The sequence below is a fragment of the Trachymyrmex cornetzi genome, unplaced genomic scaffold, assembly GCF_001594075.2.
Source record: "Trachymyrmex cornetzi isolate Tcor2-1 unplaced genomic scaffold, Tcor1.1 scaffold818, whole genome shotgun sequence".
Classification (NCBI taxonomy): domain Eukaryota; kingdom Metazoa; phylum Arthropoda; class Insecta; order Hymenoptera; family Formicidae; genus Trachymyrmex; species Trachymyrmex cornetzi.
The window spans coordinates 68,266-93,658 of record NW_017300156.1 but is presented as its reverse complement, the minus strand read 5'-3'; the positions used below and the strand labels follow the sequence as shown (position 1 = coordinate 93,658).

Genomic DNA, 25,393 nt, shown 5'->3' with positions numbered 1-25,393 from the left:
TATATATATATTTGATGATCTGGAATAATTTGAGATAGTATTAAGTAATTTTAAGTAATCCGAGATAATTTAAAATAATCCATATCAAGGGTAATTTTTGTACACTTTAACTGTTAATGACCTCCTGTCTGAGTTATCACAAAGATTACTATATTCTATATATTACTTTAAACGCGTGCAAGCTGTTTAATATTACTAATATGTTTCTATCTTTTTACAGGAAGAATACTTGGGTTTTGTTGCCAGATTGATTCTTCATGTCAGAGAAATGAGTAATATTCTATAAATATTTTATATTAAATATAATAATAATAAATTATATTAAAAATATATGAAATTTATCATAAAAGTAATGACTATTTTTATTATGTTAACATTATAAATTAAACGTAGCAAATTAAATGTAGCTTATAAATTTTATCAATAAAACAAATATAATTTACTATGTTAAAGACTACATAATTTATTAAACATAAACTAAATAATTATGAAGTTAAAGTGTATTTGTTTCAGGAAGATAAAATCTATAGTATATGATGCTTTTTTCTTACTTGTTCGCTGACCATTAGCTGAATTTGGATGCTTGCTGTTGTATGGCTAGCTTGACTTCATGTGAATTTCCATGCTGGTTGATCAGTTGGAATTTGTTTGACAGAAGGCACTTGATTGAAGTATCTGAATAAATAAACATGAACTACTATAAGCTACTGTAATACATGGTTGGAAAAGTGCAATTGCATTATTTTTAATTATTGTGAAGAGAATACTTTGATCACGTGACGTGTTCTGGTCGACTATCACATTGAGCCAACACAAAATTACGCAAAAAATAGCACGAAAATCCAGCAGATCAGCCTGTAATGTGGTAATTAAGCTACACAGTTTCTGGCATGGCAGACCACATAATTTCCAGTAAGATCACCAGCACAGTAACATTCAAGCAATCCAGTAAAAAAAGCATCATGTAAAAAAAAAGCATCAACACAAATAGGTTCTAAGCTAATGAATCATTAAATTATCAATGTTATTGCTAATCGTATTTTTTATTTAATATTTTTTCTTATTTATAAAATTTTAAAGTGTAATTTCTTTTTTCAGTATTTCTTTTTTAAAAGTCTGATTATATTGCGAGATCTTATATGTATTATTTTAATGACATTCTATCCTTTTCGTAGATTCTAAAAAGAGTGCAACTGGTAATGCACCAGGTACTGCTGGCACTAATAATCAAGGAATGCCTGATCCAATTGGTGCTCTTCAGACGTTAGCACGTCAGGGCACGGGAAATAATCAAATGATTAGCATAGGAGGTCCTAATCATCAGGGTATAATCCCGCAACCACCTACAAATACTGCAACTAATCGTAAGTATTATATTTTGCCTCGGTGGTTTAATGGCTTAGGACGCTCGTATGGAATACAAGATATCCGGGTTCAAGTCCTGGCCGAAGTAATATTTTTCGTAATAAATTTATTAACAGTTTCAACATATTAACATCTTTATAATGTGATGCTTGATGGTAGCATTAAATTATTAAATTGCTTGTCAATTTAATACACGATTACTAGTAGTTTTAATTGCGTTTATAGTCCGAAAAAACAATTCGGTGCGCAGTTTGAAAAGACTACAATATGGTATATGTATATGCAAGTATATAGTGTATATTAGTAATTCAAAATTGAATTATTTAAAGCAATGAAGATTCAGTTTCGACCTTAATAGGCATTTTAAATTTCTAGTATTGATTGTGTTTCTCACATATGCGGTCTAAAATAAAGATTCTTAATATTATAATTTGTAAAGGAATAACCAGTAGTTGTACTATTATAATAAATTACATAGATTCTATTTTTAGCAAATTTATTTGCTGCTTTGATTAATCATTTGTTTTACTTTTCTTTCTGCTTAAGGCTCCTGAGTACTCAGCTAAGAACTCTGCATTGACGGTGGCGACATAGAATCAAACGGCGGTCTGGCGAAACCGGTAGCCACACACACAAGCACGAGCCTATGTACATGTGCTCTCGGCGCACCGAAGGCGAGACATGTACATGTGCTCGTGCTCGTGTGTGTGTGTGTATGTGTGTGTATTATAGCGCCTTGCCACGATAAATGGCTGATCTTATAGTCGTGGAAAAGTGACGTTTGGCGATGAAATTTGTGTTTCATTTGTGATGCCATTTCGTTATTATTTGCTTAATTGTGAAAATGTGACTTATCAAAGTCGTAATTATCAACGAAAACTAAAGTTATCTTGGAATTTTATATGTAGAAGCGTATTTTTCACTCGTTTCAACAGCTGTCAGACCGTGTTTCTGCCCGAGTATAGGTTCACTTTACGTGCCTTTTACAATCATTAACTGACTGTCAAGGGAGAAAAGGACAGTTTTCGTCGATTTTTACAAATGTTTTAAAATAATCTCGTCATTTAGATTTATCCAAATTGTCTTTACTTACAAATGATACGTAACATAAATTAACGTGTCATTCCTCGTTTCTGACGTCACGATTCCAACATGGCCGCGGTGATTACTCAGGAGCCTTAAACACTTAACTCATTGTTCCAACTCTTGAATTCTTGAAATATTAGTATTTTAAACGTTACTATTCATTTCACACTTTTTTCTCACAAACTATTCAATGAACCTCATATGAAACCGAGATGTAAGATGAGGATTAAATCCTAATTAAATCAAGATTAAATCAAGATTAAATAAAGATTAAATCCCTAATCCGCTGATTATGAATTAACTGACCTCGTTAATATAAAGCTATATATTGTAACTTATATATCCCTATCAGCCTACTCATTCTTCGTAAATGTTAATCGATTTTTTTATGTTCTTTGATCGATTTGCTAAATATATAGTTTATAAATATGTAATACTTTATTAGTTTATTACATATTAAAAAATTATATTGTTATCACATAATACCATCTCTCTAAATTCTTTTAAGTGGAATGTTATTGAAGGGTTAAAATTGAGCCAGTCTTGAAAAGAGTGGTTCAATTTTTAATCTTAAAAAGCGATTTCACTATTCAGAATAAGATTTATTCTAAAAGTTCTAGATTACATTTTTTTTCATATACGTTTTGCAATAAATTTATATTAAGGATTATTTCATGCTAATAATAAGTTGGTTTTTCTTTTTATGGAATCACAGAATATTTCTTCCAGGTTTTTGGTTGATTACAAGGCTATGTAAAAATTTCTTGCAAAAGTTATTGCTTCCATTTAAATAGTATTATAAGCAGTGTTGTGCAGTACCTAGGTACAAGTACCTAGGTACTGTAACTAGGTACAAATTTGTGTACCTAGTGACTGTATCGAGGTACTTTTTTTTCTAATACCTATACCTATACCTAGGTACCATTTCTTGTGTACCGGTACCTATATTTAGGTACACTTTAGTTATTTTTCGGATACACAATTGCTAAACTGAAAACTTATCATCTGAACGCAACGAACGCAGCCATTGTGATTGATTCACTATAATCAGGGATCGGGTCCTATGGAGTTGATAACAGTGGTGCGCAGACCGAGAGAAGGTACATACGTACACCCAAGGATTTCGATTCTTTCCCTCGAGAATTTTTACAAATTTAGAAGTGACCACCTTTCTACATTAATGCTCACAGTTCGTGCGCGATTAACGATATGATTAAACCTAACGTGTACAACTAAATTCGATGGAAAAATTCATTAAATTAAATTAAATTTAATTTAATTCATTATGTTTATTCATAATTTTTATTATTAAACAAAAAAATTATATATTAGGTTTTAAACTTAATTCCTGTCGCTCGCTACTAGAGGGTGCTGGCTCCAACGCTGGCGAGTTTCGACGATGAAGTCATATGTCTTTTGTAGTTTAGACATCGCTGAAAGTGATTCAATCCTCACAGGTTAGATTTCTCAACGCCAAAGAGATTTTCCAATCGATTGATAATGAATCGCGATAAGCTGTTTTTCCGATATGTGCTTCTTCACTACTTCGACCTCAAGAAAACCGCAGCTGAAGCGCATCGCTTATTATCCGAAGTGTATGGTGATGAAACTCCATCGGAAAGAACATGTAGAGTTTGGTTTGAATGCTTCCGAAACGGTGATTTTGATGTGAGAGACAAAGAACGTCCAGGACAGCTGAAAAAATTTGAAGACATCGAGCTGCAAGAATTGCATGATGAGAATCCAGCTCAAACGCTTTTAGAGTTGTCGAAACGTTAAATTTTACTCCAATGGCTATCTCAAAACGCTTGCATGCCATGGGAAAGATCCATAAGGAAGGGAGATGGCTACCACATGAGTTGTTAGAAAGTGCCATTTCAAATCGTTTGACTATTGCGACTTCTTTGCTTGCCAGGCAAAGAAAAAAGAGTTTTTTGTGGCACATCGTGACTGGCGATGAAAAATGGATTTATTTTGATAATCCCAAGCGGAAAAAATCATGGGTGGACCCCGGCCAACCATCCGCTTCAACGCCGAAGTGGAATATTTACGGGCATATGACCTTGCTGTGCGTTTGGTGGGACCAGGAAGGTGTGCTGTATTACGAACTATTGGGTCCAAATGAAACCGTTACAGCTGATCGCTACAAACAGCAATTATACCGATTGAGTGACGAATTGATGCTAAAAAGGTCATCCGTAGCCAACAATTGACGCAAAGTCATTTTGTTGCATGATAACGTTCGACCGCGTGTCGCGAAAAGCGTGAAGCTGGCACTTCTAGAGCTTGAATGGGAAATTCTCCCGCATTCAGCGTACTCTCCAGACTTAGCACCGTCGGATTACCATCTCTTCCGATCAATGCAACACGTTTTACGGACACACACTTCTCCAATCACAACGAAGTCCAAAAATGGGTGGATGAATGGATCGCTTCGAAAGACACCGCGTTCTACCGTCGTGGGATTGCCCTGTTGCCAGAGAGATGGGAAAAAGTAGTAGAAAATGGAGGAAATTACTTTGATTAAGGTATTCATTCATCTTCTCTTCGAAACAAATTAATTTTGGAGACGAAAAAACGGCAGGAATTAAGTTTAACACCTAATATACATAAAATATATGTATAATAACTTAATAATAACTTAATAAATATTACGTGCAGATACATGAAACATATTTAATATATCTAACAAACAAGCTGTCGAAATTGCATTTTGATGTCAAAATAACGTTAGAAATTATTTTATCGTCAAAATGCAATTTATTCATGTTAAAAGTAAAAGTACCTATTAGATACCTTTAAGGTACATTTAAAATATCTGTACCTGTACCTAGGTATTTTATTTTTTTTTAGTACCTGTACCTGGTACTTCGGTACATTTTTTCTAGAGTATCTGTACCTGTACCTAGGTATTGAAAATAGAGTACCTTGCACAACATGATTATAAGGTATTTAAACGAATGTCTACATGGGCTGAAAAGTCCCGGGATTTTTAATGAAAACAAGCGTTTTTTGGGCAAAGTTATATTTATTCCTCAACATAGTTGCCTTCGAGGGCACTTGATATTTGGTATAGCGATTTTCCAACATTTCTGTCATACGAAACGTCCAAGCCTTCGAAATACGCCTCGGTTTCCGCGATGACTTCCTCATTCGATCTGAATCTCTTTCCCTGGAGCCACCGCTTGAGGTTTGGGAACAGATAATAGTCGCTGGGGGCCAAGTCTGGAGAATACGGTGAGTGAGCAACCAATTCGAATCGTAATTGGTCCAATTTGACCATCGCTTTCAAGGACGTGTGTGACGGTGTGTTATTGTGATGGTACAGAACTTTTTTCTTCGCCATATGGTGCCGTTTTTTCTTTATTTCGTCGTTCAGTTTGTCCAATAACGCTGCATAATACTTTCCCGTAACTGTTCTTCCCTTCTGCAGGTAATCGATGAAGACTATGCCATGCGCATCCCAAAAAACGGAGGCCATAACCTAACCTTCCCGGCCGAGCGTTGATCTTTTGGCCGCTTTGTTCGGCTTTCGTGGCTTTCCAGCCACTTTACAGACTGCCTATTGGACTCAGGCGTATGGTAATGGACCCACGTTTCATCGATCGTCACAAAACGTCGAAAAAAGTCCGCTCGATTACGCTGCAACAACGTCAAACCGGCCGTTGAATCATCAACGCGCTGCTGTTTTTGGTCGACGGTCAGTAAACGCGGCACCCATCGCGCCGATAGCTTTTTCATCTCCAAAAGATCGTGCAAAATGTATCCCGCCCGTTCTTTTGAGATGCCCACGGCCTCAGCTAACTCGCGCAACTTCACTTTACGATCACTCAAAACGATTCGATGCACTTGCTTTACGATTTCCGCATTTGTAGCCTCTTTTGGCCTTCCAGAGCGAGGTGCGTCTTCGGTGCTTGTACGACCCATTTTAAATTCACTAAACCATCGATAAACTGTTGTTCTCGAAGGAGCAGATGTGGGATAACATTTCTGCAACCATTGCAATGATTGTTCAGAAGTTTTTCCCATCAAAAAACAATGATCAAGATGCGATATTTCTGTTATTCCATTTTTTTTACGAAGGCGAAAGTAGCTTCACTCAAACGACTGTAGCTTGTAAACGAATGGATGAAATGTCATGAAACTTCATACATAAACTAGTGACAGATGAGCCTCTCGAAATGAGTCATGCTCATTTTCTAGTGGCGCCACCTATTGAAAAATCCCGGGACTTTTCAGCCCATGTAGAGATTTTCTTTTGTGTTTTTTTTATTAAGTTGGTTTGCAAATAATTATAACTTAAAATGATAACTTATAATTGCTGAAATAATTACAATTTCAATTGGTTTAGAAGTGGAAGTCGGTATAATACATATTCATCATTGTATGTTTTTCTCGTTTAATCAGCGTAAAATCGCTGAAGCAACGAAAATTATTTGTGCCACTTATGGCAAGGGAATTTTATCTGATATTTTATGTCGCGAGAGTTTCAAAGATTTATATAATATAAATATAGTAATTTTGAACTTTTTTTTAGAGCAGTCTTAACAAATGAGTTTGGATTATTTGAAAGCGTTGATGCAGAAAAATTTGACTCAATTAAGAAAGTATAACTCACTATTAGAAATAGAATTCAATATAATAAACAGATTAATATATAATTTAACGCTTATGTGAAACGGAGAAAATCCAAAAAGAAGGAAAATGGGTTAAACTTTGCGATGACGCCAATTGAATCACCATTCGTCTTCTATGAATTGGCATAGACAAAAGTTCTTTTTATATCCAATTACCATCGAAGATGAAAAACTTACTACAATTCTAAACGTAAAAAGATATAAATAAATTTCGGCAAATTTTCTTTTAGTACGATTTCCACGCGAAGCGACTTCCCAAGCAGGGGGGAGTTGGGGTGGAAGTCGCTTTGGGTTAAAGCTTTAGATATACCAAAGTAGCGTATAGTAGGTCCTTTATTTTGGAAGAGTAGCGCATAGTAGATCTTTTGTTACTAACCGTACTCCAATAATATCAATAATATCAAGCGCTTATTGTACTACAGACAACTAAATCGAAATGGTGGTCAAAATAGCCAGGAAGGCTGTCTGCATTTCGGCTCAGATCAAAGGAACTTGCTACTTTGGCATATCTAGGTCCGTATTCATAGTCAATCTGCGATTGATCTTCGTTTCAGACGAGTTAGGTTTGAACCAAAGTTCACATTTCACGCCATAGTTAAATATCATAAACATTTCTTGAAAGTAACTTGTATAAATCGCGTTTTAACCAAAATTTGGATGTATCGCTCATCCGAACTACAAATTGAACCATAATTTACGATTGAGACAGAATTTAACTGAGGATCGTATTCACTCGTAAATTTTTAATACAAAATGTCTGATAGTAAGAAGAGACCAGTTTACTCTGAAACTGAGAAAATTTTATTGAAGGAACTTGTTCTTAAATACAGTGATATTATCGAAAAATATTGATAGCGATAAATGAAAAAGTCAAGCATGGGAAAAAATTTCGGAAGAATATAATCAATACTCCGGTATAAATCAAAAGGTACGTTAGATATTCTTAAATCTAGACGAATATTATTAGACACCAAGATCTGTTCTGACCAAAAATGGCCTTCTGCGCTTATATACATATTTGTGTGATTTACATATCGGGCAATTTTTCAATTATTATTGTTAAATAAACAAATACAAATTATTTATTTTGTGATTCTTATTTTATAAATTATTATTTTACATATAGGCGACAGCGAAACAATTACAATCTTTATGGAAAAATATAAAATCGCCAGCGAGAAATATTAGTAATAGAAAAACAATATTGGCATAGATCCGGTAGCGCACAAGGACAACCTGGATATTAATTATGAAACTTCATCCCTAGGATGGAAAGTGAAAAGTGAAAATTTTACCCATTGAAGTTAATGGAGAAACTTTTCACTTTTCATCCTAGGAAAAAAGTTTCATGATTGATAACCTGATGTACCAATTGATCCGCTAGTTGCTAATGCTGTGCCACATCTTATAGTTGAGATACCAAATGTAATCGACTGTGACATTTCTGATAAAGAAATAATTGGTATAGAAATAATTAGCTCTGCCAAAGGTTTAATTCTTTTAAATATAACTGTAAATACATTCAAAAAATTTAACAATTAAAATTATTAAAACTATTAAAATTGTTGTACCTTTTGGTGCAACAAGATATAATTTTGGGGATTCGATCCACCTGAAGGGTTGGGACCCACAAGGAGTGCTAAGGATGGTGCACGAGGGTTGACGAGATAACACTCGCTTCACTAGTTTTCACAATTTTATTTGAAAAGACCCCTTTTACAATTATTCGGTTAAGTGTAGTATGTGGTATTCACGGTAATATCTTATTATATCGTATATAATATCGTAGCTTATTCTTAATAGTTGCGTTCGCGCATGCGATGATGGTCGGACCGGACGGTATCCCGGTGTTCGCGGCGCGTAACGTCTCGTTATCCCTACGTATCCGAACGAACTCGAATTTTTCGGTCTGCGATTAGGCAGCCGAATATAAAGGAATCGCGATGTCTTATTACGATGTGACCATATATGGTCACGGGAGTCGTTCGGTGCGTGTGCGCTCTTGATCCGCACACGCTGTTGAACTTGCAGCCTTGCATTTCCGCGGGCCGTTGCCATGTCGAAATGCAAAGGCTGCTTTTTTCTAATAGTCTTACATTTTCGTGAGACCGTTGCTATACCGAAATGCAGAACTAAATTGTGGTAGCACTCGGGGCTACAACAAAATTATTAGATAAAATATTTCTGAAACTATAAACAATGAATTTTATAAGAAAAATGATGCTTCTATTCCAACAATTATTACCATCGATATGTCACGGTATATGGGTAGGCAATGTTTTATTACATATATCAATAAAAATAATAGTGATTAATAGCGATATGTTAATTTTTAGTCATTTATATAAAAATTGAAAACTTATAGATTGTAAGAAACGAGATGTAGAAAATAATGATGGCACAGAGGCTAAGTGATGATGCTGATGATAAAATGTCAACACTATCTTCAAGTGGGACGCGTACAAAGTGGTCTTCGCAAAATTTATCTACACAATCATCGCAGTTAAAAGGGCACGATATGCGGACAGAAGCTGTCCAAAATGAGGCGAATGCAAGACTGGATAGATATGCGAAACTAAGTAAAAATGAATATGAGATCCACGCTTTAAATATGGAAGCTGCACGATATAAAGTAATGGCAGAAAAATATCGTGCAGCTTCCATATTTAAAAATGAGCGTAAACAACTTGAGATAACCGAGTCATCAAAAAAAGCTACTGAAATAAAATTAAAAATTCTCGAAAAAGAATATTGTGATATATTTAACAAAGAAAGTAATATTGAAAACATAAATATTTAAATAAATTAAATAAATAAATTAAATAAATTAAATAAATATTTAAATATTTAAATAAATATTTAAATTGCTATTAATATAATATTTAATTATGTTAGAATATTTAAATTAAGTCAAATTAAGTTAAATTAAGTTATTATTTTATCATTAATTAAGTTATTATTTTAACATGAATTAACACAATATTTCAAATAAAATCTTATTATAATTTACTTTGATTGTCTTAATTACATAAAATAATTGAGAATTAATGCTTGACGCGCAGCAATGCCTTCAAGTAGTTGTACACGTACAGGGTCGTTTGGAATTGGTTCGTCCAACGGAAATTCAATTTCATCATTTTCAGGTGCTTTATCATTAATTTGTAGACCTATATTGTGAAGTATCGAACAAGCAACGATAATATTGGAGACGGTTGTAAAACTATTTCCTAAATCTCTCTTTAAACACGGAAATCCTTTCGAAATTCCAAACGCTCTTTCAATTATATTTCTAGCGCGTTTATGTGCTCTGTTATATCGTTCTTCTGTTGCATTTTGTGAATTATTTACAGGTGTAAAAAGGAAACTTGTACAAGCATATGCAGCATCACCTAGCAGAGAACCATGGATTTCTCGATCTAATAATTTCTTATATATTCTAGATGCGCTCTGAATATAGTTGAGTCATGTGTACAGATGGTGCCAGGTATGCCTTAACACCTGAAATTGTACGAGTATTAGGGTCATAATGCATTTGGATTATGATCTCAATACTCGTACAATTTCAGGTGTTAAGGTATACCTGGCACCGTCTGTACTTCCCGCATATCTGGTTACAATATTCAGAAATTTCATATCTGGTCCTGCTATTGCCTATCAATTAATATTTATGAATGTTTATACTTATTTATAATTTCTATTTAACTTTTTCTAAGAAAGATTCAAATAGAATAGAACTTTCATAATATCGATAAATATGTATATACTTAAGTATATTAAGCACATTAATGGAAAAATAAGTTATTCTATTACGGAAGGTTTCTAGATGTGGTGGTCATCTGGATACATTAACAATACGAATATGTGTTCCATAAATCGCACCAAATTTCAGGGATACCCGGAGTATTGCCTATTGTTCCCAGTTGAAACGCGATTTTATATGCAAGTACATCAGCTGCTGTTGTTGGAAATTTAATAAACTGTCTATACTGCAAGGCCAACAATCTTGATACGCGTTTTACAATTCGGCTTACAGTTGATTGTAACATGCTTAAAAGATCATCACATACTATCTATTAAAAAGATAACAGTAAAGATTACGCTTCAAATTATTAACATCTATATTATTATTATTATTCATAAAGTAAAAATTCTTTTTTACTTGAAAATTTCCTGTTGCATAAAAGCGTAAGCAACACAAAACTTGTAATAAGACCTCGTTGTGAATCTTTGTGTAATACTTCATCAACGAGAGGTAGAATGAAATGTATTACGGTATCTTTATTAAATTGATATCTTTTTTTGAATTCTATTTAATTCCACCATTCGAGGGAATTGGGTTGTTGAAAAAAAAATTATCCGTATTATCTTTTTATTGTAAACGTGTATTAATGGCATTAAAACACAAAAATGAAAACAAAATTGTTTTTGTGCAAACCTGTAAATTATTATTAATAACTTTACTATCATAAAAATTCAAATTTTGTAACGTGAAACGCCACGCGATTGGCGTATGGGCTCGTTACGTCACGATGTCATACGGTCGTCGTGCAAAGATTGGATACGATATGTTTATAAAGATACAGCTTTCTCAAACGACTCAAAATTATTAATATATTCAATTATTTAGCCGAATTTCAACACGGCGATGTGTGAAAAAGGCTTCGTGAAAGCAAATAGTAGTAATTTGCCGCAAATCGACATGTTTACAGTGTTAACGTTTCTTAGAGATGATGATCGTTTCAATGCTCCAGAAATACGTTCTGCCAAAGCTTCATTGTAAGTAAAATAATTACGTTTTATTGTGTAGCTGCTCATTAAGAAATAAAATTGAGATTAAAACGAGTATTTAAAGGAACTGTCGTGAAAACTACGGAGATACAGCTATAGGTTATGTTCAACTAAAACGTGAAGGAGATCTCTGCATCGTAAAATGTCGAGTATGTCCTGAACATAAGGTTCGAAGCAAATCATATTCAACAACATTAATCATTAATGAAGCAACAGAGAAAATCATAGACGTTCAGTGTCATGATTGTGCAGCGGCAACCGGTATCTATGAATATATGCAATGAAAGGTGACGCATTATTACCTGTTATTATTGCCAGCCCTCCTTTAAAATTTGTTTTATATTACAGGTGGATGTAAACATGCTTTGGCAGTTCTCATGTGGGTACATCGAAGGAGCGAAGACCCGGCGCCTACAGAAATATCATGCTATTGGAAAAAATCTCGTTTATCAAGTGTAGGCACGGTACTCAAATATATTGAAGTCAAGGATTTGGGCATTCAGAAAATATTAAAACTAAAACAAACATCTATTCCCGATAATAGCACCTTTCAACACGACGTTTTACAATTGGCAGAAAGTAAACAAATTGATTGTCAAATTTCACGACTACATATTGATTTAAAATGTCTGAAAACAAATTATTTATCGTTGCACAGATTTCTTTTAAAATTTTATTTAAATGGAGGTCTACTGTCAGAGGATTTTCTTACTTTTGCCAGTTCCGAGATGACTCAAGTCTTATGCGATGAAGCTGAACGGTTGACACAAAAACAGAGTGATTGTCCACTGTGGTACGAACTCCGATATGGGAGGATTACAGCTTCTAAATTGTACGAAGCAGCACATTGTACAACAGATAGTAGATCGTTTGTTAAACAGATAACAGGAGCGAGTAAAATACACGAAACAAGTGCAATGTTACGAGGAAAGAACTTGGAAAAACTTGTTCTGTCAGAAGTAGAGCGCGAACTAGGTACACAAATAAGGAGTGCTGGACTGTATCTATTGCCAAATTATCCAGCTCTCGGTGCATCACCTGATGGTATAACCAACGAATACATCGTAGAAATAAAATGTCCTTCAAATAAAAAAACATTGGAAAATTTCTTGTCGAAAGATAAAATTATCAATCCTAAGTACATAGCACATATGCACTTACAAATGTTAGCTACAGGAAGGAAAAAAGGATTATTTTGTGTGGCTGATTCGGCTTTTGAAAGTACGAAAACAGTACAAATGCAATGGCTTACATACGATTCAGAAGTAGCACAGGATTTAATCGAAAAGGCAATGCTGTTTTGGAAAAAAAATATATTTCCATTGCTATTATCTTTCGTACAGAAATAAGGTATCGATGTCTAAAAGTATGTAAAATATATAATAAAAGTGTGTAAAATATATAATGTATTCAGAATTATTACTTGTCAATTCTTATATCATACTATATTTTTATTATTGGTGACTGCAAATTTATTAATGCTGAAGCGATCACGATAATGTCATCAGTGTCAGATAACATACTATGGCTTATAACAGCATGTGGCTTTAGAAAATCAAATTCACGCAATCTCCCAATGACACGTTCTATGTGAATTCGTAAGCTAGCAATGCGTTTAGTTTCCAAAACCTCAGATTTCGTAGGTTTATGTATGGACGATACACTTGGCGGTTTTATTAACTCGCAATGTTTTTCTACTAATAGAGGCTTGATATTTTTAAAACCTCGATCCGCCATAACACCACATTTTTCAGGGAGCTTATCTAGTATATCACACTTCTCAAACAATAATACATCCGATATTCTACCCCCATATCCAGTAGAAATGAAATTGATAAAACCATCTAGCCCACAAGATATCAAATATTTTATCGTGTTACATTTTTTGTATTCAGACCAAGTCAAGGTTTGATTTACGGGATTACTCGGCTTTTCAATTTGTATTTCTACAGCATCTACAATGGACTGGACATGACTGTATGAATTTCGAAAAGCAATAGGCAAAGTTCTTTTCACTAAGTTGGGATTCGGAAAGAAGATCAAAGTTTTTAATAAATGACTGAGTATTGGAACTGTTTTTCTGGAAACTATACTTGCATTACTAGGACTCGTACAGAATTGTTCAGCCAATCGTTCAAACGTATCTTGTCTTCTAATTTTCATTAAACATAATTGTACATTTTGGATACTTATATTACCTTTTGTGCTCAAAAGAGGCAACAGTGTATTCCATTCGTTTGGAATCCCTAGGTACGCTTTTATATTAGTACTAATGAGATAGTTTGTTATGTTTAATATGTCTCGATCTTTTTTATTTGGGCTACTAGGATCGTCGAGACTCGTTTGGTCAGAAATTATTTATAATAATCATGAGAACTACCTATATCTATTGTACTTGTAGTACTTGTTAATATGGAGTAATTTGTACAGGTCGTCTTAGAAATAATAGTTTTTGTCGGAGAAATTGCAATATTTGCATGGATAGGTAATTTAATTGGAGAAGAACATTTATTGACAGTCGATACTGAAATGTTGCATGTTGTATGAACACTGCGATAATGTGGTCGGATCTTAACCTGTACGCCAACATTGTGCTGCATCACGGAAGTTTGTATTCCGACGTCCATGAATCCAACTCTTCCTACATCTCTTGTATTCGTAATCGCACATGCAGTAAAAATTTGTTCAGCTCGAGATTTGGGAACGAGTTCATTTATCGCAAGCTCATTTAAAGCAGCAGTTGTACTCTGCTTTGATGTATCTGCAGTATTTGTTGAAGAAGACTCGAATGCTTCTGTAAACATGTCCTTTACTTCCGCTTGTCTTCGTCGTTTTTCTGCTACTATACGTGGAGTTGAGCATGTTCTACGTTTATGGTCAGGCTGACATTCGAATTTATGAGGAATAACGTTTTTTTTTATTTTCACTGGACCTCCCATCATTATATAATACTGATAATTTTCAAATCTTCTCGTAGCTATAAATATAAAATATTTTTTAAACACATAAGAAATTAGATTAAGAGTTATTAATAGCTAGATGAAATGCTGTCAAAAAGAAAATAATTTGATTATTTAACATATACTTAGGCTATTAAAATGTTTACTTACATTGAAATGGTCTTCACAGCAAAAGAAGTTCGATTTGCTGTTTTTGAGGTTATCTCTTCGAACGGCATTAAACCATTTCTGACGAAGTTTCACGTCTTGTGGCACTGTTGCGAACACTTTATTTGGTGTACTTTTGGTTGTATTACTACAGAGAGGAACGAAACACGTCCTATATGTTTTAATTGTTGCCATTTCTATTGAAAGATCAAAATCTCAATAGCAAGAAGATAGATATCGTACATGGCATGTAACATTGTGACGTCACAGACTGCTCGGGCAACTTCGGGCATGATCGGTGCGTCGTCGGCAATGAGTTTGAAATAATATTTTATAAAATCGAAATCTTCGTCAATATTGCGAAAAAAAAAACAAAAAGGACGATTTCTATAAACTTTTTGTATAAAAAACGTTTTAAATATAAAAAAAATTTCGTTCAACAACCCAATTGTGTGCATCGCTTGCGCACTAAAAATTTATTTCTACATAAAAATGAAAATAAGAGGTACAACCTCCAATAGTCTTGATCTTGACAAATGTTATCTAGGTCGTGATTCTGGACAACATTCAAGAGATTTTAACCGTCGGATACTTTGGGTATATGCTAATGCCTGTAGTGCTATAACTTGCAAACCTTATAACTCGAAAAGTACTTAATGAAAATGAACTTAATTACAGTGTTTTGGAAAACTCTCGAGGTAAGCTACTACAAGAATACGTAATGAAAAATGGAGAGTTCCGTTTAAAAAATTCAAAGTGACCTTGCCCTGACCTTGACGACGCCACCCAAAATCAAACCAATGGCACCATTTTATGTCCCCCTTAAAGTCCCAAAACTTTTGTCTGAAACATTTTTCTTTAAATGCACTGTTCAAGAGATATTTGAGGTGATCGATTAAAATGGGACACTCTATATACTAACTTTGCAGTGTTGCAATGTTCAATTGGCAAGTAAATTGATAGAGACAAAGATTTTATTATTACCTACACATTTATTCAGTGAACATTATAATATAATAATATATAATATTACATATTTCCATTAAGGTTACATTAAGGTTGTACATCGATTGTACAACATTTCAAGAATACACTGTCAAAATTTCAGAAAGAAATTCAAAGAATTAACAATACTATAGCCAAAAGTTCTTTTTTTACAGCCAAATGTTTCAGAAAGTTGAAAGTTTATGGAACTGATTAACGGTAAATAGTTTAATTTTATTTTAAAAAAACCTAAAAAAACTAAACGCATTTTTTTCGAAACGTCTTTTTGAGTGGTTGACACGATTTCGGGAAAACTAATCGACCGATTTAAAAAATTCTTGCGACGTTGTATTCGTAGATTGACTACGAGGGGTTGGTCACGGAGGTAATTTTTGTACAAAGGCTAGGTAATTCAGTGGTAATCCAAACGAAATTTTGGGTAATCCAATGTAATTTTTGGCAAGTCTAAATAATCTTTAGTGTTCTCAGGTAATCTTGTGTAATCTAATAGGAAATCCTAAGTAATCTAAGGGTAATATCAAATAATCTGTAGGTAATTTTAGGAATTCTTAAAGTAATCTCAGATAATCTGAGGTAATCTAAGGTAATCTTTGATTTTTTAGTGAACGTCATTGATGAGCATGTTGTATTTTTTTTACAATAGTATACATTTTTAATCAATTTTTGGAGTTGACGTAAAGGAATTGCTTTTTTATAATCTAGCTCTCAGGCTGTGGATACACAAGCGTTTAAAAATTGCGAAATTGCCAAACTACTTTAAGCAAATTTCTTTGCGTTAGGAAATTTGTCTAAAGTAAATCGTTTAGTTCCTTAAAACGGAATTCTCCCTCCCGAAGTGAACAATGATTTGCATTTATTTCCCTGCTGATAATGGATACAGATGGAATAATGCCGTTCAAATTGGCATGTAAAGTTTCATAAGTCAGGCATCCACCTATTATTCAAAACAAATTTTAAAGAAGTTAAAAATAACTAAAAATACAAATATATAAAAATTACGAAATACATCTCCTTATCTACAATGAAAAGATATGTGCAAAATCTTTTAAAAGATTTTTTATATTGATTATTCTTCGAATTCGTTTTAGAATTGTTGAGAATTGCTGTCTCAAAAAGACTTCGCCGTTTCATCGTACGCACACGCGACGCATCTAGCTGCCGAGAAACAATCACATATCGGAAACGCAGTCTTTCGTGTTTCGACACGTTTTCCAGTCTGTGCTTGATGTAAGTTGCGAGACGTTGCCCGCTCTGTTCCTGATACAGTTTTTGCTATTATTTTGTGGTTTTATTATCGAAATCGATCAAAATGGAAAATTCTGAACAATCATCGAGGGAATTACCTGCTGAAATCAATACGAAAAATACAGAATTGGTAAATTTTGACAGTAAATTAAAAATTTTGCCAAGTTATTTGATCGAACTGTTAAAAGAAACAGGATATTACACTGAAAGTTCTCTTCTTTCGATTCACGAAAAAGACATTGAAGAAATAGAAGCCTTTGCAAGAGAGCAACTTCATTTGTTAGTGGATAAAAAAGATTATGTCAAGTATTATGGTCCATTGTTTTCCAAAAAACCTGAAATGTTTAAAATACTAGGAGGATTTAAAAAGCAAATTTTCGAATTGTCCCAACAGTTGCAGAGAGAAACAAAAGCAGGTGATAAAAATGTAGATGATGGAAAGAAAATTAGTCATAAAAGAAAACGAGACGATTTATCTGAGGAAAACTCTGATTTAATCAAACGGACCAAGATAATAGATTTGCATTTAGAAATGGAAAAAATTAAAAAACTTATACTGGACTGGATAGAGCAAAAAATAAGTAAGACATCAGATACGAATGAAAATTATTTATTGGAAAAAGCAAAAAATATGAAAATTAAAGTTGAAGCTGGGGATGAAAACCTTATTTTTGCTACGGTTAATTGTTTTCTTTGCAAAACATCTATAAAAATCATCAAGTGCAGTAAAAATGAAAATACGAGTACAAGATGGATGGTGAGCAATTTTTACAAACATTTCTTGAAGCATTTAAGCAATACTCAAAACGACACTTCGACAGCACCTCAGACTTCTTTTAAAAAATCATCCTTATTAACTTCTTATTTTTCAAAAACTGATGCTAATAAAAATTTGGATACTATTCAAAATAAAAAATCGAAACAAGAATCATCTTTGGAAACTTCAGTAATAATTCCAATCGAAGACACCGAAGAAACCGAGGAAAAAACAATCTCCGAGACTGTTGTAGAGGAAAATAATTCCAACTCAGATTCCGATACTGAATTGCCAAATTTTTAATAAATAGTACTGGAAAAAATAAGATGATGTGCAGTACTAAAATAACACCTTCAAAAAAATCATCATCTAGTGAAAAATACAGTCGACAAAATCGATTAAAAAGAAAACTACAAATAATATCCCCAAATCAAATATTTATTACGCAGTATTTTCCCTATCTTGATAAAATTTCAAAAATAGTCCAAGAAAATGACATTTTAACCCTTCCACCACACACCTATTTCAATCATCCACCACACATGGGGTCTACTGGACCCCAATGGCTAGAGCGGCGATTGCGGCAGCAATTTTGACTATTTTAAATTGGCAAAATTCATGGATGTTCTTGAATGTATAAATAAAAAGGTAGAATAGTCGAAAAAAATTAAAAAAATTTTTAACATTGTTAAAAAAAATAGGAAATGTGAAAGAAAAAATGGAAAAAATGACCTTTTCTACTTAAAAAATCATAAGTTTTTTATTTGCCTCTGCTTCTCACCTCATAAGCAACAAACGGGGATGCTCCCCGCGTGATCTGCTTCTAGTAGTGTCGAATAACCGATAGAGGGCGCCACAAGTCCCGTTTCAAATATTAAGGTGGTCAAATCGAAGCGCGAACCGGGACTGGGGTCCCTGGGACCCCGTGTGTGGTGGAAAGGTTAAAGAAAGCGTTTTTTGAGCATGTCGAAGAACTTCGATGTCTTAAAAAAAGTATTGCTTCGATCCCAAATAATATTGATGGTTTGTTAAAACAACTTTTTGAAACAGCAATTCTTAACAATACTAATAAGAATTCGAAAAATAATCAATATAAGGAATCTTTTAAAAGATTTTGCACATATCTTTTTATTGTAGGTAAGGATGTATTTCGAAATTTTTATATATTTGTATTTTTAATTATTTTTAGCTTCTTTAATATTTGTTTTGAATAATAGGTGGACGCCTGACTTACGAAACATTACATGCCAATTTGAACGGCATTATTCCAGCTGTATCCACTATCAGCAGGGAAATAAATACAAACTATTGTTCACTTCGGGAGGGAGAATTCCGTTTTAAGGAATTAAACAATTTCTTAACACAAAGAAATTTACCTAAAGTGGTTTGGCTTAGTGAAGATGCGACTGGAATTACTGGCAGAGTCGAATATTCAATATACGAAAATTGTAATATTGGTTTCGTTTTACCATTAAATGACGATGGCTTACCAAAAGTTGGATGCTTTAAGGTAAATAACAATTTTCTTCATTTTTAAACAATTAAGTTGATTTTTCACAAAATTATCAGATTGTGGTTTCTAGGCAACAACTTATAAGGAAATAAAAAGACAATTTCAAGAGGAACGTATTTCTAATTATGCTTATGTTATGGCCCAGCTTTTACAGAATAATACTCCATCGTTTTGCCTGCCAATTTTTGGTACAGATAATCGGTTTACGGTCTCCGATGTTTTGAAAAAATGGATAAAAATGCAATCTATGGCTAAAGAATTTGGTATTACAATTTTGGGTCATTCATCTGATGGTGATACTAGACTTATGAAAGCCATGAAAACTACATATAAACTTCCAGCTTCTGTTGAAAATAAATGGCCTTGGTTTCATTGTATGAAACCTAATTCAAATGCGTTGGTCTGCCAAGATACTATACATATTGGTACAAAATTGAGAACGCGGCTTTTACATGAGAAAGTGAATTTACAAATAGGCAATTACATAATCAATAAAAAGCATCTTGAATATCTTATACTCAATTTTGGAAAAGATAAACACTTATTAACTATATCTGATATAAATGGAGAAGACAAAATGAATTATAGGGCTGTGGAAAAAATATGTGATCCGATAGTGACGAATATTTTAAATGAAAAAGTGGCTAATGCGAAAGGTTCTGTAATTTATTTAAAAGCAATAAGAAATATTTTAGATTCATTTTTAAACAAAAATTTGGCTCATAGAGAGATTATTTTTAATTTGGAAATCTGTATTTATTTTCCGAATATGGCGAAATTGGATCTTAGAGCAAAATGATTTAATTCTATCAAAAAATTTCATCACTTCAAATTCCTATATGTCAGTAGAAATCAATGCTCACTTCTTACTTATGCTTTTTCAAAAAATTTTATCTGACTCTAACTTAAATTCTAGTATGTGCGTGCCATGGTTGATGAGTAGTCAACCATGCGAACAAATTTTTCGTTCAACAAGAAGCTTGACTTCTACTTTTTCCACAATAGTCAATTTTAGTTTAAACGATATTATGAATAGAATTAAAAAAATTCAAATTATACAAAACGTCAAAAATGATTTAAAAGATCAGTTTGTTTTCCCAAGGGAAGTACATAATCGTTTAGGTATTGGAAGTAATGAAAATTTAAGTGAAATCCCAGATGATATAGAAATTGAAAACATTATTATGTCAGCGCTTGCAGAAGCTAAATCGGACCTTAATGAAGTTGGCATAAACAACATTCCTGAATCGTATTGGAAAAATATTGTTTCCCCAAATTTTTGAAAGAAAATCTTGTGAAAGATATTGATTTAAATAATGATGAGGATGATAATTTAATTTCGAATTTTGAAGCAGGATTAGATATTACAACACAAGTTGAATCAATGTTAGAAACAAGATTACAAACTGATTTGGTCTCTGAAACTGATAATTTTGATGATCAACTGGACGATGACCTTTGTCTAAAAGATTATGTTGATGATCCAGAATTTATTAAGAAAAAAGATAATATAGAAAAGTCGCCGTTTATAAAAGTAGTCCTAGCAAACCAGATAAAAATAGTTAAAAAATCATCTCTTTGTTGGTTATTTAATAATAATAAATAATAAGAAATTAAGCAATGACAGATTAGTGCGTATCAGACAAAATCCCACGAGTTCTCACAATCTAAGTCATCAAGTAGACACTGAAAATGACAATTCGGAGATTGTAATAAATATTGAAATGTATTACGCCGTTTATTATGACACTGGATGGTATATAGGAAGGGTCTTGGAAAAATTAACTAATCGAAAGTTTAAAATAAAATTTCTGTTTCAAAATTTAGAAGTTTTTAAGTGGCCGCGAAAAGATGACATTCAAGAAGTTGAGAGTAGATATATATTTTATGGCCCTATTAATATGCAGGGTGTTAATCCTTTAACTATTTCTCAATCTGATAGAAAACTGATTATAAAACAATTCAAAAAAATTAAAAAAAGGTTTTAGTTACATCAGGACTTTAATAATTTTTAAGTACATACACAAAAGTTTTAAGATATTTGTTTTACAAATGTACCTTTTTATTTATACTTAACTTGATTAGACGCAAAATTTTTAATTTAACATTAAGTTGTGATAACAAAGTGTCTAACAAAGAGTCCGTATTACTGTTGTCTTTTTAAATATTTTTTATTTTATAAAATACCTATTAATATTTATTATGTGCTAACTTCACAGAGATTTAATATTTATATTCAATTGGATATTGTTTTGTTAGTATTAAAAAATCTCAAACGTTATGAGTAGTCGAACTTCTCACTATGTATACACATAATACATATTCTTTTTGTAAAATTTATATATTTTTGTGTTCCTGTATGCAATAAATATTTGTTTTGTAAAATTGCGTTTTTTTTAAGCAGTGAAAATCTAAAATCGATCTGAAGAAATAATACTTTAGCTACTCGTATAAGGTAATCTCAGATGAACAAAGTAAATTTGGAAAAATCTCAGATAATCTCAGGTAATCTCAGAAAATATGACGTAATTTTTAATATTCTAAGGTAATCTTGGGTAATATGAGGTAGTATTTGATAATCTGAGGTAATATTAGGTAATCTTAAGTAATCCAAGGTAATTTAAAGGTAATCCGTATCAAGGGTAATTTTTGTACACCATAATCGCTCGTGACCAACCCCTCGATTGACTAGCTATCACGTAAAGCGGAATAAACCGGTTTCATTAAAAATTAAATTTTTTATCCAATTTTTTTGAACGAAAAAAAAGTGTTTTTTCACATCACTTTCAAAAAACACGTGTCAACTCGCGAATTATCAATATTTTTCAATAATTCTGTTTTACGCGATAGCCACACAAATAAACTTTAAGAAAAAATTTTGTTTTTTTATTTCAGGCTATTTTTTGGTTCTCAAGATACTGTGTCAACCATTTGGTCATTTCATTTTTTCAACGCTGCGCCTCAACTAATTTCTTGGAATTTTGGAACGAAAATATTACTGTAAAAATTTTGTTCATATATTGACATGTGTATTAATAATATATCAAAAATAGAACCGTGTGTCTTATAGTTTTCTTTAAAAAATTCCAAAAAAGGCCTTATTTTTAGTGCGTAATTTTAGTGGTTACATCAAAATGTATCCTTAAAGACATCTGCAGTTAGCATATAAAATTTATAGATCCCGGAGTTTACCACGAGGAGGTTGCAGTACGTTTTTAAACTCCATATTTTCGGGGTGCTTTTTTAACGTGAGTCCCCTCGTCTCTCTTATGTTAACAAACCTCTCACATTAACAGAAGAGAATTAATTAATTCTTAATCATCGTCATTATCACTTTCAATGACTGGAATGGAATTATCTTTCTTAAATATATCGCTGAGTATTTCTGTCGGTTAAAAAATTTTTGATAAATATCTTGCATAAGATAAATAATATATTATAGCGGCAATATGGGAGCAACAATCAATTGTTCGTCTGCCATTAGCACACTCACATGCATAATGAGTCACACCGGAAACACCGATACTATTCGGTTTATATCTCAGGAAACATTTATATGTTGCACGAAAAATATGTCGGGATGGAACTTTTAGTTTAAAAACATTTTTTTCTTCCTTGACATATTCTATATTAATTTACCATTTTTATCTACCATCTCTACCAAATACGACATGGCTTGAGAGAGTTGATACGAACCGATAAAGAAAATCTTCATTCAAATCTTTCTGTCATTTCCGGAAAATCCAAAAGATCATTATATATAATATTTTTGAAAAGGAGTTTACGGCAAAACCATTCTTTTTCTTCAGCCTCAATCAGAAATACTTAGCGATATATATTTAAGAAAGATAATTCCATTCCAATCATTGAAAGTGATAATGACGATGATTAAGAATTAATTAATTCTCTTCCGTTAATGTGAGAGATTTGTTAATGTGAAAGGCGAGGGACTCACGTTAAAAAAGCACTCCGATGATAAATACATAATGTGAAAGGCGAGAGGGCTCATGGTAAAAAAGCACCCCGATGATAAATACATAACGTGAGAGGCGAGGGGACTCGCGTTAAAAAAGCACCCCGATGGTAAATACATAACGTGACAGGTAAGGGGACTCACATTAAAAAAGCACCTCGAAAATATGGAATTTAAAAACGTACTGCAACCTCCTTGGGTAAACCCCGGGAACTATAAGTTTTATAGGCTAATTGCAGACGTCCTTGATGGAAGTATGTAATATTATATATTATTCCTTAGTAGCACAGAATATTGGCTATACATTGGCTGAGATTGGCTAAATATTGGTTATATTGGGGATACATTGGCCAATATTTCCCAATGCAATGCCAATATTGGCTATATAATAGATGCCAATGTATAGCCAATATTGCATATCAGTCGTTACACAATATTGGCTATATAATAAATGCCAATGTGTAGCCAATATTGCATGTCAATCATTACCTAATATTGTCTTTATTTGTTATTTATTTATTATTTATTTATTATTGCATATATATTGTGGATAGATGGTTTATATCATATATGTACAATTAAGTAACACATTTATTAATCGAAGAAATGGTGCAGCACATAACGCAGAAGACTCATAGTCCGAAGGTCTCAGGTTCGAATCCCGTAGGTAAGTGAATTTTCACTCAATTATTTCTAATATTGATTATACATTATTTCAGGAATATTAGCGAATATTGAAAAACCATGTATAGCCAATGTAATACATTGGGTAAGAATTGAATCCCCAATATTGGCTAGATATGCCTAGGCGTCTACTTTACAATATTGGACCAATATTGGTTATCTAATATTGGCTGTACATTCGTTTCCCAACATTACGCCAATAATTTGTGCTATTAGGGTTATATTATAATGTTCACTGAATAAATGTGTAGGCAATAATAAAATCTTCGTCTCTATCAATTTACTTAGCAATTGAACATTGCAACACTGCAACAAGGTTAGTATCAAAGACATAGAGAATGAACTGCGCGATCCGTGTGCCAAAATGGTCGATAGGGATGAGAGAGAGGGACCGTGGCAGACGGCCATTTCTATCTCTTTCCATTCAATGGTGTAATGGGAGAGAGAATGAGAGGGAGATTGGCCGTCTTTCACGGTCCCTCTTTGTCATTATTGTCGATCACATTTGATACACTACTTACGGATCGTCCACTCTCTATGTCTTTGGTTAGTATAAAGTACCATGGCAACAGCCACCATGCGCCGCAGCGCGCCGGGGCCGCGGTCGCTCAGTCGGCACGGCGTTGCGCGAATGATTGTTTTTTTTAACCATATTCCATCACACCGATCAATTAAAAAAAAATATATGTTAAAGTAGAGAGTCTACAGATTATTTTTATGAAGTATAAAAGTGATCATTCGAAAATATCACCAAAAAAAGATTCATAAAGAATTCAACAATTTGTTTAATGATTTTGTTTTCATCGTAAAAATTTCAAAAAATTGTTTTCAACTTATCTAAACGATGTTTACAACATATATTTTTTTCATTAAAATTAATACACTCATTTCCGAAGAAAACCACTTTTTAAATTTTGCTTTCCCCCTCCATAACTCCCCAAAAAATGCAATTTCGAGGCTAATATTTGGAGAAGTTTTCATCTCAGCAGGGTTGGGTAGTGCCAAGTCAAAAAGCTAAAAGTTAAGTTAAAAAGTTGAAAAGTTAAATAATTTTAACTTAACTTAGTTACACTTTAAACTCTTAACTTTTTAACTTTATTTAATTACATTTTATTGATAACTATTAACTTTTTATTTAAATTTTTTGAAGTTAAGTCTCAGACTCAAACATATACTTCATTTAGAACATACTCTATATTTTACTTAAAAGTTTTGTTTGTATATATTATTTGC

At 32.9% G+C, this 25,393-nt stretch overlaps 2 protein-coding genes across 4 annotated transcripts in view; both read left to right on the top strand.

Annotated features, from left to right (window-relative positions):
* LOC108768662 (mediator of RNA polymerase II transcription subunit 15) overlaps nt 1-22,465 on the top strand; it is a 29,162-nt gene extending 6,697 nt beyond the window's left edge. Inside the window, exons 4-7 of one of the 3 annotated variants that reach the window (XR_001940500.1) lie at nt 221-272; nt 1,176-1,364; nt 1,912-1,985; nt 22,399-22,465. Coding sequence is in view for 2 of the 3 variants with exons in the window: in XM_018519183.1 (XP_018374685.1) it covers nt 221-272; nt 1,176-1,364; nt 9,454-9,503 (291 nt within the window). In the remaining variant the exon portion in view is untranslated. Of the gene's footprint in view, nt 1-220; nt 273-1,175; nt 1,365-1,911; nt 2,118-9,453; nt 9,687-22,398 lie in introns of those variants that run through there. The other 2 variants (XM_018519183.1, XM_018519184.1) reach the window with 2 other exon arrangements.
* LOC108768651 (uncharacterized) lies at nt 11,734-13,225 on the top strand. Its single transcript, XM_018519169.1, has 3 exons — nt 11,734-11,864; nt 11,941-12,137; nt 12,225-13,225. The coding sequence occupies exons 1-3, from the start codon at nt 11,734-11,736 to the stop codon at nt 13,223-13,225; spliced, it is 1,329 nt and encodes a 442-aa protein (XP_018374671.1).
* Nucleotides 22,466-25,393: the final 2,928 nt, after the last annotated feature.

Excerpts from the sequence above, each read along its gene's own strand:
- LOC108768651 (XM_018519169.1), top strand. The coding sequence starts at position 11,734 with ATGTGTGAAAAAGGCTTCGTGAAAGCAAATAGTAGTAATTTGCCGCAA. Across the intron at positions 11,865-11,940 it reads CGTTCTGCCAAAGCTTCATT|GAACTGTCGTGAAAACTACG; the intron begins GTAAGTAAAATA and ends GAGTATTTAAAG. Across the intron at positions 12,138-12,224 it reads TGATTGTGCAGCGGCAACCG|GTGGATGTAAACATGCTTTG; the intron begins GTATCTATGAAT and ends TTTATATTACAG.